At 40.2% G+C, this 14,483-nt stretch overlaps 1 protein-coding gene across 2 annotated transcripts in view; it reads right to left on the reverse strand.

The window, feature by feature from the left end:
• Positions 1-14,483, reverse strand: part of LOC112260119 (sodium/potassium/calcium exchanger 2) — a 157,178-nt gene that overhangs the window by 6,278 nt on the left and 136,417 nt on the right. For both annotated transcript variants that reach the window (XM_024434981.2, XM_024434980.2), the window contains one exon: positions 5,108-5,274. In XM_024434981.2, the coding sequence (XP_024290749.1) occupies positions 5,108-5,274 (167 nt within the window). The remainder of the gene's footprint in view (positions 1-5,107; positions 5,275-14,483) is intronic.

The raw sequence follows: 14,483 nt of genomic DNA on the forward strand, positions 1-14,483 counted from the left end.
GCTGTTTCCTTTCCTCGCTGGAAACTGAGTTGGGAATGATGCCTGTATCTTTGTCGTGACTGGGTGGCTTGATACACCATCCAATGTGTAATTAATTAATAACTACACCATGCTCAAAGGGATATTCAATGTCTGCTTTTTTTTACTCATCTACCAATAGGTGCTCTTCTTTGAGGAAGAACCTCCCTGTTTCTTTGGTTGAATCTGTGTTTGAAATTCACTGTTCGACTGAGGAACAATACATATATATATATAATTGTATACAGTGCCTTGCGAAAGTATTCGGCCCCCTTGAACTTTGCGACCTTTTGCCACATTTCAGGCTTCAAACATAAAGATATAAAACTGTATTTTTTTGTGAAGAATCAACAACAAGTGGGACACAATCATGAAGTGGAACGACATTTATTGGATATTTCAAACTTTTTTAACCAATCAAAAACTGAAAAATTGGGCGTGCAAAATTATTCAGCCCCTTTACTTTCAGTGCAGCAAACTCTCTCCAGAAGTTCAGTGAGGATCTCTGAATGATCCAATGTTGACCTAAATGACTAATGATGATAAATACAATCCACCTGTGTGTAATCAAGTCTCCGTATAAATGCACCTGCACTGTGATAGTCTCAGAGGTCCGTTAAAAGCGCAGAGAGCATCATGAAGAACAAGGAACACACCAGGCAGGTCCGAGATACTGTTGTGAAGAAGTTTAAAGCCGGATTTGGATACAAAAAGATTTCCCAAGCTTTAAACATCCCAATGAGCACTGTGCAAGCGATAATATTGAAATGGAAGGAGTATCAGACCACTGCAAATCTATCAAGACCTGGCCGTCCCTCTAAACTTTCAGCTCATACAAGGAGAAGACTGATCAGAGATGCAGCCAAGAGGTCCACTCTGGATGAACTGCAGAGATCTACAGCTGAGGTGGGAGACTCTGTCCATAGGACAACAATCAGTCGTATATTGCACAAATCTGGCCTTTATGGAAGAGTGGCAAGAAGAAAGCCATTTCTTAAAGATATCCATAAAAAGTGTCGTTTAAAGTTTGCCACAAGCCACCTGGGAGACACACCAAACATGTGGAAGAAGGTGCTCTGGTCAGATGAAACCAAAATTGAACTTTTTGGCAACAATGCAAAACGTTATGTTTGGCGTAAAAGCAACACAGCTCATCACCCTGACCACACCATCCCCACTGTCAAACATGGTGGTGGCAGCATCATGGTTTGGGCCTGCTTTTCTTCAGCAGGGACAGGGAAGATGGTTAAAATTGATGGGAAGATGGATGGAGCCAAATACAGGACCATTCTGGAAGAAAACCTGATGGAGTCTGCAAAAGACCTGAGACTGGGACGGAGATTTGTCTTCCAACAAGACAATGATCCAAAACATAAAGCAAAATCTACAATGGAATGGTTCAAAAATAAACATATCCAGGTGTTAGAATGGCCAAGTCAAAGTCCAGACCTGAATCCAATCGAGAATCTGTGGAAAGAACTGAAAACTGCTGTTCACAAATGCTCTCCATCCAACCTCACTGAGCTCGAGCTGTTTTGCAAGGAGGAATGGGAAAAAATGTCAGTCTCTTGATGTGCAAAACTGATAGACATACCCCAAGCGACTTACAGCTGTAATCGCAGCAAAAGGTGGAGCTACAAAGTATTAACTTAAGGGGGCTGAATAATTTTGCACGCCCAATTTTTCAGTTTTTGATTTGTTAAAAAAGTTTGAAATATCCAATAAATGTCGTTCCACTTCATGATTGTGTCCCACTTGTTGTTGATTCCTCACAAAAAAATACAGTTTTATATCTTTATGTTTGAAGCCTGAAATGTGGCAAAAGGTCGCAAAGTTCAAGGGGGCCGAATACTTTCGCAAGGCACTGTATGTGGGGTACAGAGGTGAGGTAGAGTCATTAAACAATTATGGTTAACACTATTATTGCACAATGAGTGATTCTATGTAAGTTATTATGTGACTTGTTAAGCAAAATTTTCCTCCTTAACTTATTTAGGTTTGCCATAACAAACGGGTTGAATACTTATTGACATTTCAGATTTGAATTACATTTGGAAAAAAAACAAAAAAACAATTCCACTATGTCATTATTGGGAATTGTGTGTAAGCCAGTGACAAAAACATCTCAATTGAATCCATTTCAAATTCAGGCTGTAACACAGCAAAAGTATTAAAGTATTAAATACTTTCTGCAGGCACTGTAAATATTTTGTCTTGTCCATTTGCCCTCTGAATAGCACCCATACACGAAAACCATGTCTCAATTGTCTCAAGGCTTGAAAATCTTTCTTTACTGTGCCTCTTCCCCTTCATCTAAACTAATGAAGTGGGTTTAACATGGGACATCAATAAAGGAACATAGCTTTCACCTGGATGGTCTATGTCATGGAAAAGGGCAGGTAACTGATCTCAACAGTATTGCTAAATGTTGCGCTTCAACGTAAATCTCAGCTCTGTTATAAGTAACATATTTTATTTATCACAGTGATTAAGTAGCAGCATTAAAACAGAGTAGTATGCCCCACCAACATTAGAGAACTATACAGAAAAACCTAAAATAGCTTAAATAAATAAATCAATGATGAAAAAAATAGTCTGATTAACTGATAATTGACACAGACAGGGTGGCGTAGCAGGAAGATCAGAAAGCTATGAACCTAGAGGTTGTGAGTTCAAATCCCAATTGAAGACATGTTAAATAACAATTACTGTATAAATTAACATGCACAATGTAAGCATGTTGTTACAGCTTTCTTCCGTCGAAGGAGAGTCGGACCAAAATGCAGCATGGTTAGTTCGATACATGTTTAATGAAATAAATACGAACAATACAAAAACAACAAACGGAAATGTGAAAACCTAATACAGCCTGTCTGGTGACAACTAACACAGTGAGACAGGAACAATCACCCACAAACACACAGTGAAACCCAGGCTACCTAAATATGGTTCCCAATCAAAGACAACGAGAATCACCTGACTCTGATTGAGAACCGCCTCAGGCAGCCCTAGACTATGCTAGACACCCCTACGAGCCACAATCCCAAAACCTACTAAAAAACCCTCATACAAAAACATAACACAAAATAAACCCATGTCACACCCTGGCCTGACCAAATAATTATAGAAAACACAAAATACTAAGACCAGGGCGTGACAGAACACTCGGGACGTGGACCCCACCCCAACCAAGTCTTAGTCCCCCTGTAACGCGTCCTTTGATTGGCGACCCTCGCCGCCGACCTTGGCCTAATAACCCTCACCAAGGACCCCACTGGACTGAGGGGCAGCTCGGGACTGAAGTGGAAGCTCGGGACTGAGGGGAAGCTCGGGACTGAGGGGTAGCTCGGGACTGAGGGGTAGCTCGGGACTGAGGGGAAGCTCAGCACTGAGGGGAAGCTCAGCACTGAGGGGAAGCTCAGCACTGAGAGGATGCCTAGTACCGAGAGGAAGCCCAGTACTGAGAGGAAACTCAGGCAGGTAGTAGGCTCTGGCAGATCCTGGCTAGCTGGTGGTTCTGGCAGATCCTGGCTGACTGGCGGATCCTGGCTAGCTGGTGGTTCTGGCAGATCCTGGCTGACTGGCAGATCCTGGCTGACTGGCAGATCCTGGCTGACTGGCGGATCTGGAAGATCATGGCTGACTGGCGGATCTGGCTGCTCCATACAGACTGGCATCTCCGGCTGCTCCATGCAGACTGGGTGCTCTGGCTCCTCCATGCAGACTGGCAGCTCTGGCTGCTCCATGCAGACTGGCAGCTCCATGCAGACTGACAGCTCTGGCTGCTCCATGCAGACTGACAGCTCTGGCTGCTCCATGCAGACTGACAGCTCTGGCTGCTCCATGCAGACTGACAGCTCTGGCTGCTCCATGCAGACTGACAGCTCTGGCTGCTCCATGCAGACTGACATCTCAGGCTGCTCCATGCAGGCAGGAGACTCTGGCAGCGCTGGAGAGGAGGAAGGCTCTGGCAGCGCTAAACAGTCGCTGCCTGTCACCACGCTGCTTGGTCCAGTTGTGGTGGGTGATTCTGTTACGGCTTTCTTCCGTCGAAGGAGAGTCGGACCAAAATGCAGCGTGGTTAGTTCGATACATGTTTAATGAAATAAATACGAACAATACAAAAACAACAAACGGAAATGTGAAAACCTAATACAGCCTGTCTGGTGACAACTAACACAGTGAGACAGGAACAATCACCCACAAACACACAGTGAAACCCAGGCTACCTAAATATGGTTCCCAATCAGAGACAACGAGAATCACCTGACTCTGATTGAGAACCGCCTCAGGCAGCCCTAGACTATGCTAGACACCCCTACTAGCCACAATCCCAAAACCTACTAAAAAAAAACCAACACAAAATAAACCCATGTCACACCCTGGCCTGACCAAATAATTATAGAAAACACAAAATATTAAGACCAGGGCGTGACACATGTGCATCAAATATATAAATTGAAAACATTTTATGTTAACACCACTGTGTGTGTAACTAGTTCCACGTGCGTTTTTTAGGTAAGATATAACAAATTAAAAAAATCTAGTTGAATGAACATATGAGACAAATTGAGCAAACACATAATTTTAAATTGACAGAATTTTTGCCTAACTTTTCTCATGTTGGAGCTAGGTTTGAACCAACTAAACATTTTAAGTTCAGGTAACACCTTGACCGAAAAGTTGAGTAAACCAGTTACTTAAAAATAACTAGATGAAACAACTAGATGTGTTTTTTTTTGTGGGAACTTCCATGTCACCCATGGGCAAACCTTATTCAATCAAATGAATTAGAGAATAAAACAAAGTTCAGTGAACTTTTACATCATATATCTGGCAAGCACTTATCATATAGATGGAAATAATTATTATGAAAATGGTATCCAAGTGTAATTATTGTGGTTTTAGTGAATCCCAAATTCACTATTGGATAAGAACAAAGTATTATGACTGTTACTATGTAATATGTAAAAACTTCCCCCAGCACTGTGAGAATAATCTTATCTTTCAAAATGTGAAACTAACAGATGTTAAAAGAAATGAGTAATTCAATAGAAGAGTGGTCACAGTACTGATGATATTAGCGTACCCAACAGTGATGTCAAAGATGTTGGAGCCCACAGAGCTGGACACAGCCATGTCTCCCAGCCCCTTCCGTGCAACAATGACACTGGTGATTAGGTCAGGAATGGAGGTACCAGCTGCTAATATAGTCAAGCCCATGATCTCTTCTGTAATCCCAATGGTCTCTCCAACCTGTAGATAGAAAAGAGAAATAAATTGGGTCAATAAAACAAAATATTTGTTTTCTTCGCTGAGGGGTTGAGTAGAGGAATGAAAGTGAGCTATACTTTGGACATATTTTTATTTTTTTTATTTTCCATTCTGTTAACATGCATGAGGAGAAAATCCCAGTATTCGGGGACAGGAGATACTTTGGTACTCTGTCTATTTGGTGCTGTCTAGCTTTGAATGACATCCAGGTCTTAGCCTGAATACATTTCACAGAAGGCTGCTAATAACAACCCCACAGCATTCTAACCCTCCGAATATCCTGCTACTTTTCTAATTACCCACTTGCTTGAAAACACGCTTGTGTTTTGTTCTGTGTGAGGAGGTGGTTTAGTGTCTTCACAAAAGGTAACATGATTTCACAAAATGTAATACTGAACCATCCTGCATTTTTCAGCAGCTATGGTGTATGAATAACTAGGGCTGTTACAGTGACCTTATTACCGCCACAACGGCGGTCACGAATCATGACGGAAGTCAAATTCCAAATGACCGTTTAGTCACGGTAATTATGCTGCTTCAAGATCTGATGCTTATTAGCAGCAATTAACAAATGTGCTAATTGCCTGGTCCTAAGCGCTCTCTTGTCACTCTGACATCAATGCAAATGGAATCGAAAATCTAATCAAACATTTCAAGAGAGCCCATAAGCTCACGTTGCGCAACATTTCTATAGGGTTTTGTTCAGTCTTTACTTTTGAGTAGAGGCAGTGTGTCTATGAATGCGGAAGACTCAAAACTATACACATCACCTACTACAGTGACTGAAATGACTGTGAAATCACTTAACAAAGAGCTGTAGTTAATTTCAGAATGGGTGGCAAGGAATAAATTAGTCCTAAATATTTCAAAAACTAAAAGCATTGTATTTGGGACAAATCATTCACTAAATCTAAATCTAACTAAATCTTGTAATTAATAATGTGGAAATTGAGCAAGTTGAGGTGACTAAACTGCTTGGAGTAACCCTGGATTGTAAACTGTCATGGTCAAAACATGTTGATGGAACAGTAGCTAAGATGGGGAGAAGTCTGTCTCTAATAAAGCGCTACTCTGCCTTCTTAACAGCACTATCAACAAGGCAAGTTCTACAGGCCCTTGTTTTGTTGCACCTGGACTACTGTTCAGTCATGTGGTCAGGTGCCACAAAGAGGGACTTAAGAAAAATGCAATTGGATCAGAACAGGGCAGCATGGCGGGCCCTTAGATGTACACAGAGCGCTAACATTAATAATATGCATGTCAATCTCTCCTAGCTCAAAGTGGAGGAGATATTGACTTCATCACTATTTGTATTTGTGAGAGGTGTTGAATGCACCAAGCTGTCTGTTTGAACAGCTGGCACAGAGCTCAGAAACCCATGCGTACCCCACAAGACATGCCACTAGAGGTCTCTTCACATTCCCAGTCCAGAACAGACTATGGGAGGCACACAGTACTACATAGAACCATGACTACATGGAACTCTATTCCACATCAAGTAACTCATACAAGCAGTGAAATTTGATTATAGAACAGCAGGGGCTGTGAAACAACACAAACATAGGCACAGACACATGCAAACAAACACACAATAACATACACACTATGCACACACGTACACATGGATTTTGTGTTGTAGATATGTGGTAGTCAAGTATGGGCCTGAGGGCACACACTTAATGTGTTGTGAAATCTGTTGTGAATGTATTTTAACATTTTATATAGCTTAATAGTTTATTAACATTTTAAGCTAAATGTTCTTATCTGTTACATCAGCCAAAGTGCTTTTGAATTTTTTTTTATGGTATGGTTTTATTAATTTGGGATCTATCGCATCCCACAACTGTCCCAGAGTATGTTTGAAATATTTATTTATTGCACAGAAGGACAAGTTGACCAATAGAATAGTTAAACTTTTGTACTATGGGAGATAGTAGATTGACATAGGCTGGTGCTTTTGCTGTTTGTTATTTATATTTATATTTTTTAAGGATCTCCATTAGCTGCTGCCAAGGCAACAACAAAGTGTGTTCCCTCAGGCTACTACTCTACTACCACATATCTACAAATACAAAATCCATTCATATGTGCAAACGGGTGTCTGTGCCTGTGTGTTTCTTCACCGTCCCCCGCTTTTCAGGTGCATTTTTATCTGTCTTTTAAATCTGATCCTACTGCTTGCATGAGTTACCTGATGTAGAATAGAGTTCCATGTAGCCATGGCCCCGCGTAGTACTGTGCACCTCCCATAGTCTATTCTTGAATTGGGGATTGTGAAGAGACCTCTTGTGGCATATCTTGTGGGGTATGCATGGGTGTCTGAACTGTGTGTTAGTAGTTTAACCCTTGTGTAGTCTTAACATTCTGTATACTTCCCTTGTCCTAAGGGTAAAACATGACCCACCTTCACTAAAACCCCTAAAATAAAGCAGCTTAATTGAAATTTAAACTCCAAATATTTTTTGCATGAAGAACCAACCTGTCATTCATCACAAACTTTGTGAATATCTGGGATTTCCCTCTTCACAATGCAGAAAGACTGCATTTAATCAGTGGACACAACTCGCTTTTATTACAACACACCTGTCATAATTGTTTTCTTTATTAAAGTAGAAGTTAATTATTATTATTATTGCTAAAGGTACTGCATAGGTGTAAACATAAATGTTTAAGCAAGATATAGCACTTGTATAGCCAAAGAAAGTAGAAGATATGTGCAGAAAGTAGTTTTGAATGCATTTTATTGAAGGGAAACAATAACAGTCTTGAACCTTTTTGACAACATAGTGATATATTCTTATATACTCTACAATGAGGAATTCAACTACAAAATACTATTCTTCTCCTATTTTTGAACCATTGCCCCCACCCACAAGGTGTATAAACAACAACAATAAATAATAATAAAATAAGATTATAGATACAAAACAAAAACGTGAAGAACATAAATCAATCAACTCTAATTAGCACATGTAGGACAGTATGTAAGTGTGTGTGCATGGACTTTGCAGATGTATTTCTCATGTGCAGCACATAGTATTTGTTTTGCAGTCCTTCTTTGGGGGGCAGAATTGGCATGTCCTCCTCTTGCCTGCCCCAGCTGCAGCCTTGGGTAGATCAGGACAAGATTCAGCCTCATGAACATTTTTCACAAGCGCTGCAGTGGTTGCTGTGTGGGGGAGGCACTACTTTCTTTGAATGTTTGGGGTTACAAGTGCCTTTCCCAGCTGCTCCAGGAATACCATCCTCTTGTTCCGCTTATCAGGCATCAGGGTAGGGTTGATCTTGTTCCATGTCACAAAGGCATTGTATGACTACACATCAATGATGTTATGGAAGATGACCAGGGGCCAGCGGGCAGTCATCCTCCTGCAGTTGTAAGTTCCAATCACCTTGTCCAGGTTGTCCATGTCTCCTTTATCGTGGTTGTTGTCCAGGATGACGGCTTCCTGTCCTCACCATCACTGATTGTGCAGTGTGCTCAGGAGGACCACATTCTTGTTCCTCTTTGGAAGGTTAGAAACTAGAGTGGTGGTGGGTGTGAAGGCAAACTTTGATGAGAAGGCCTCTCTCCCCCTTGTTGCGAGGACTGCAGGGGGGAGCTCAGGCTTGTTCTTTCTAACTGTGCCAACCATGGTGATCTTCCTCTTCAGGAGCTGCTGGGTGAGTTCAATCAGTAGCACGGATAATCTCCATTTCTCATTGTGTGTGTGTGTGTGTGTGTCTTTGTGGTGTGTAAATGATTTTATAACTGCGGGTCAAAAATGACCCTGGTGGTGTACAGCTTTCATGGAAATATGAACAAAGGTGTTGATTCACTTTTTCTAATGTTGGGGTCATTCGAAGAAAAGTCATCAAATTTCATGTTGAAAAAATATAATTTAAGGGTTTTTGTCTGCTGTTAAACATAGTGGTGGGTCATTTTTTTTACCCTTAAGAAACACATGGGTTAACCTCTCTGCGCACCGAACCCGTTAGCGGGATTAAATCCGACAACATAGGTGATCGCTACATAAATAGTCATATTAAACATTCATGATAATACAAGTGTCTCACATGGTTCGAAAGCCTAGAATCTTGCTAATCCAACTGCGTTGTCAGATTTAAAAAATGATTTATTTGCGAAAGAATACGCTGCGATTATCTGAGCACAGACCCCCATATCAAACTATTTATTCAGCCAGCACTTGCGTAACGATATCACAGATTCCATTGAAATAAATCGTTTACCTTTGAAGATCTTGCTCTGGTTGCAATCCCAAGGCTCATTGTTACACAATGAACGGTCTTTTGTTCAGTTAAATCCATTTTTTATAGCCTAACACAAAACATTTTGTGAACGCTTATCTCGTTGAATTTCGTGTCATTCAATTTTCGACGTAACATCCAACGTAAAATAGACAGACTTTCCCTGACTTTATCCAGTCATGTTTGGTTTCCTTGCAATCAACTGTTTGTTTGTAACACAACCAAACGTGATGGGTCATTTTGCGAGACGTATTGGCCCGGAAAAAACGATTGGAAGACAACAAGTGACGAGCCCATTGTGCACCAATTATATGACCACTGTCTCGTTGATTGACTGTCTTTTAACCCAATGACCACTGATCGTCTTGAAATCTAGCTGGGTAGATAGCCAATGAGCATAGGTAAACGGCAAAATCCCATGATTCTTTGTTGTAAGACAAACCTTTCCATTGAACGCTGGTGTAAGGACCGTTCTTTCAAGAATTGCCAATTCTACCGCAAAGGAGCAAAGCTTATTACGCACACACAGTATTTCGGTGAATTGCATCTTCAGCTGTTTATTTATCCAACACCATGGCAAATAAGTCAAGGAAAGTTAATTCTAAGACTAGATATACGAATGTAGAAACAATTTTAGAGGAAATTCATTGTGAAAGTGAGACAGATCTGCTTTTTTGAAGACTCCATTTTGAAGACTGAAACAAAGGCATATTTTTTGAAAGGAGAGGACATTGTTTTGGACTGGTAAGTTGCTCTCATGCTAATGCCGTTGTTTGAAATTAATATAAAATATTATTTGTGATTGTTTTTACATTTTATTTGCAATATATAAAGATGTAATGAAATGGGTAAAGTACACGTTAGCTAGTCATTGTGAGTGAGGGTCTGTTTGTTTGTATGAGAATGACCATAGCCTATGTCTCTGTGTGTATGTATATATATACTTTTGGCCCTTAGGCACATCCATGCCTGCACAAATATATTTGGGCAGATGAACACTTGTGTCGGGAGCAGAAGGGACAGGGCTTGGTGCAGTGGTGCTGTAGCCAGCAAACTCCTTGATGCTCCCTCTAATGTAGACTGATTGGAGGAAGCATGCTGGCTGTGTTGAGATGTATGGGTTTGCATTCTACACAATACCATTTTATATAGTATGGGTTTGCATTCTACACAATACCATTTTATATAAAACAGACAACAATAATTTTTTCACCTCTTCCACACTCACTTTACGGAATTCAAAATGACAAATCTTGTCTTTCAAAATTTGAATTTGTAGTGTCAGCGTTTGTTGCTGGCATGTCATGCCTAAATTTGCTAATCTTGCCAATTAAGTAAATCAGCAACATCAGTAGGTTTTGTGATGAATGAGCCATCTGAAGAGAAAGAATACTACTAAAGCGTTCAATGTCACCATTCAGAGTGGGCACAGGGCCAGATATAATGCACATGTTATTAGTGTCTAGCTTCTTGTGACTCTCAAACCCGGATCTGGGAGCGTAATCATCGCTTCAAACTAATTAGCATAACGCAGCAGACATAAATCTTCCTAGAAAATCTTCCTATTCATGAAAATCACAAATGAAATATATTGAGACACAGCTTAGCCTTTTGTTAATCACACTGTCATCTCAGATTTTCTAAATATGCTTTACAGCCAACGCTAGACAAGCATTTGTGTAAGTTTATCATGGCATAATGCTATGCTAGGCTCTGCTAGCAGCAGGCAACATTTTCACGAAAATAAGAAAAGCAATCAAATTAAATCATTTACCTTTGAAGAACTTCGGATGTTTTCACTCAGGAGACTCCCAGTTAGATAGAAAATGTTCCTTTTTTCCCAAAATATTATTTTTGTAGGCGAAATAGCTCCCGTTTGTTCTTCACGTTTGGCTGAGAAATCGACCGGAAAATGCAGTCACTACAACTTTTTTCCAGATTAGCTCCATAATATCGACAGACACATGGCAAACGTTGTTTAGAATCAATCCTCAGGGTGTTTTTCACATATCTATTCGATAATATATCCGTCGGGACAATTGGTTTCTCATTAGAAGCGATTGGAATAATGGCTACCTCAGTACTTTACGCAAGATTTTCTGCGGGAGCCATCATGTGACCACTTGCTCAATGTGGTCCCTTACGGCTATTCTTCAACATAAATGCGTAAAAAGACGTCACAGTGCTGTAGACACCTTGAGGAATACGTAGAAAGAGTAAGCTCATTCATAGCCCATTCACAGCCATATACGGAGTCATTGGCATGAAGCGCTTTCAAAAAATGCGGCACTTCCTGATTGGATTTTTATCTGTGTTTCGCCTGTAACATCAGTTCTGTTGCACTCACAGACAATATCTTTGCAGTTTTGGAAACGTCAGAGTGTTTTCTATCCAAAGCTGTCAATGATATGCATAGTCGAGCATCTTGTCGTGACAAAATACCCCGTTTAAAACAGGAACGTTTTTTATCCAAAAATGAAAATACTGCCCATAGAGTCTCAACAGGCTAGCAGAGAATCTGTCAGCTATTTAAAATCCAGGTTCAACTGTTCAGAGCTGCCCCTCATAATATGTGACCCGTTTCAGGAAACTAGGCATATGTCGCAAGTCACGACTTCACAGGAGAGCCATTTTTATATATATTTTTATATCTGTTTTTTGTCAGAAACGCCTTTTGGAACTTTGGAAATTTCATGTGCCTTAATAACAAACTTGTATGCCATCTGTAAATATGAAAAATAACTGTTAAATTACGAGCCCTGTTGGTTAAGCTACAGAAAAAGACAAGCAACCTTCCCACTAGCCATGATTGGCTGAGATAATGAGTGGGCGCCAAGAGAGGAGTTCAGATTGGTCTGCCATATAGAAGGCTTCTGTCTATTTGAGCTGGTCAGTCTGTGTTGGTTAATCCTGTCGAACGCAGCTTTTAAAACAAATATTCTGTAGTGGAGCTGCATAAGTGTTGCTTTCCACTTTCTGGAGGATCGAGTTTTGAAATCAGTAGAATTAGAGTATGATCGCTAAAGAGATGGAGACACCTGTCTCCGGATTACATCTTCAAACTAAGGGCATCCGTGATAGGGAGACGCATCCATCATGCATGATGATTTATATGGGTAAGATAGTCTAGCTTGCTACATTTTCAGATATTTAAACGTTTCAAATTTTGACAGAAAGTGGTTTCATTTCAATTTAAAGTGTACTGTTAGCTAGCTAGCTAACGTTAGCTGGCTGGCTCCCTAGCTAACGTTAAGTGTCTGATGTTATTATTTGTTTCCCAGAACCATTTGCTTCACTAGTTAAAGCCTAATGTTAGCTAGCTAACATTGAACCTGGTTGGTTAGCTCCCAGCAGATTCATGCAGGGTAGTAACGACATGATTCTGCACTATGTTCATTGTCATTTAACTAGCTAATGTTAGCTGGCTGGCTCGTTAGCTAACGTTACGTGACATGTGTGATCTTACACGTTGTTTACCGAACTAGATTCATTGTTTACCTAGCTAGCTAGCTACATGTCTTAAGGTAAAGTGTACTGTTAGCTAGATAGCTAACGTTAGCTGGCTGGCTCCCTAGCTAACATTATGTGTATGATGTTATTATTTGTATCCCAAAGCCATTTGCTTTACTAGTTAGAGCCTAATGTTAGCTAGCCTCTTTGGGCTAGGGGGCAGTATTTTGACATCTGGATGAAAAGCGGGCCCAAAGTAAACTGCCTGTTACTCAGTTCGAGAAGCTAGGATATGCATATAATTGGTAGATTAGGATAGAAAACACTCTAACGTTTCTAAAACTGTTAAAATAATGTCCGTGAGTATAACAGAACTGATATGGCAGGTGAAACCCTGAGGACAAATCATCCCAAAAAAATAAAATGTAATAATTTTTAATTATAAGGCCAAGTCCTCCCAGATTGCAGTTCCTAGGGCTTCCACTAGATGTCAACAGTCTTTAGAAAGAATTTCAGGCTGGTTTTTGAAAAATTACCCAGAAATAGTAGTTTTTCTATGTGGCTCCCATCTTGGCTGTAGTGTTTCCAAGCGCGTGGAAGAAAACGTGTTCTTTGGTATTTTTCTCCGGTAAAGACAATAACGATTTTCCGTCTTAAATTTGATTGTTTATTTGCGTATTAGGATACCTAAGGTTTGATTATAAATGTTGTTTGACTTGTTTGGGAAAGTAACGTTTTTGATTAATTTTGTATGCATATTGATGGAGGGAAAATGGGTGGATTATTGACTGAAGCGCACCAGCTAAAATTGGTTTCTATGGATATAAAGAAGGACATTATCGAACAAAAGGACCATTTGTGATGTAACTGGGACCTTTTGAAGTGCCAACAGAAGAAGATCATCAAAGGTAAGGTATTTTTATATCGCTATTTCTGACTTTTGTGTCGCACCTACCTGTTTGAAATATGATTTTCATGTGTATGTATGCGGGGCGCTATCCTCAGATGGTTTGCTTTTTGAAATCTGACATGGCGGCTGGATTAACAAGAAGTTAAGCTTTATTTTTATATATTACATTTGTGGTTTTATGAAAGTTAAATATTTATAATACTGTTATTTGAATTTCACGCTCTGCAATTTCACCGGCTGTTGTCGAGGTGTCCCGATAACGGCAAGCCTTTCCCAAACAGGCAAGCTAACATTGAATCTAGTTGGTTAGCTTCCAGCAGATTCATGCAGGGTAGGAATGACATGATTTGGCACTATGTTCATTGTTGTTTAACCAGCTAACGTTAGCTGGCTGGCTCGTCTGCTAACGTTACATTATGTGTGTGATCTTACATGTTGCTTACCTAGGTAGGTTTATTGTTTACCTAACTAGCTAGCTATATGTCTTATGGGAAAAGTGTACAACACCAGCTGAATATGGCAGGTGTCAGTAAACATTGGCAAAAAAGCATAATGAAATTGTTGCCAGCAGACCTGGTTAGGC

This window comes from Oncorhynchus tshawytscha, linkage group LG10 (genome assembly GCF_018296145.1).
Source record: "Oncorhynchus tshawytscha isolate Ot180627B linkage group LG10, Otsh_v2.0, whole genome shotgun sequence".
NCBI lineage: Eukaryota > Metazoa > Chordata > Actinopteri > Salmoniformes > Salmonidae > Oncorhynchus > Oncorhynchus tshawytscha.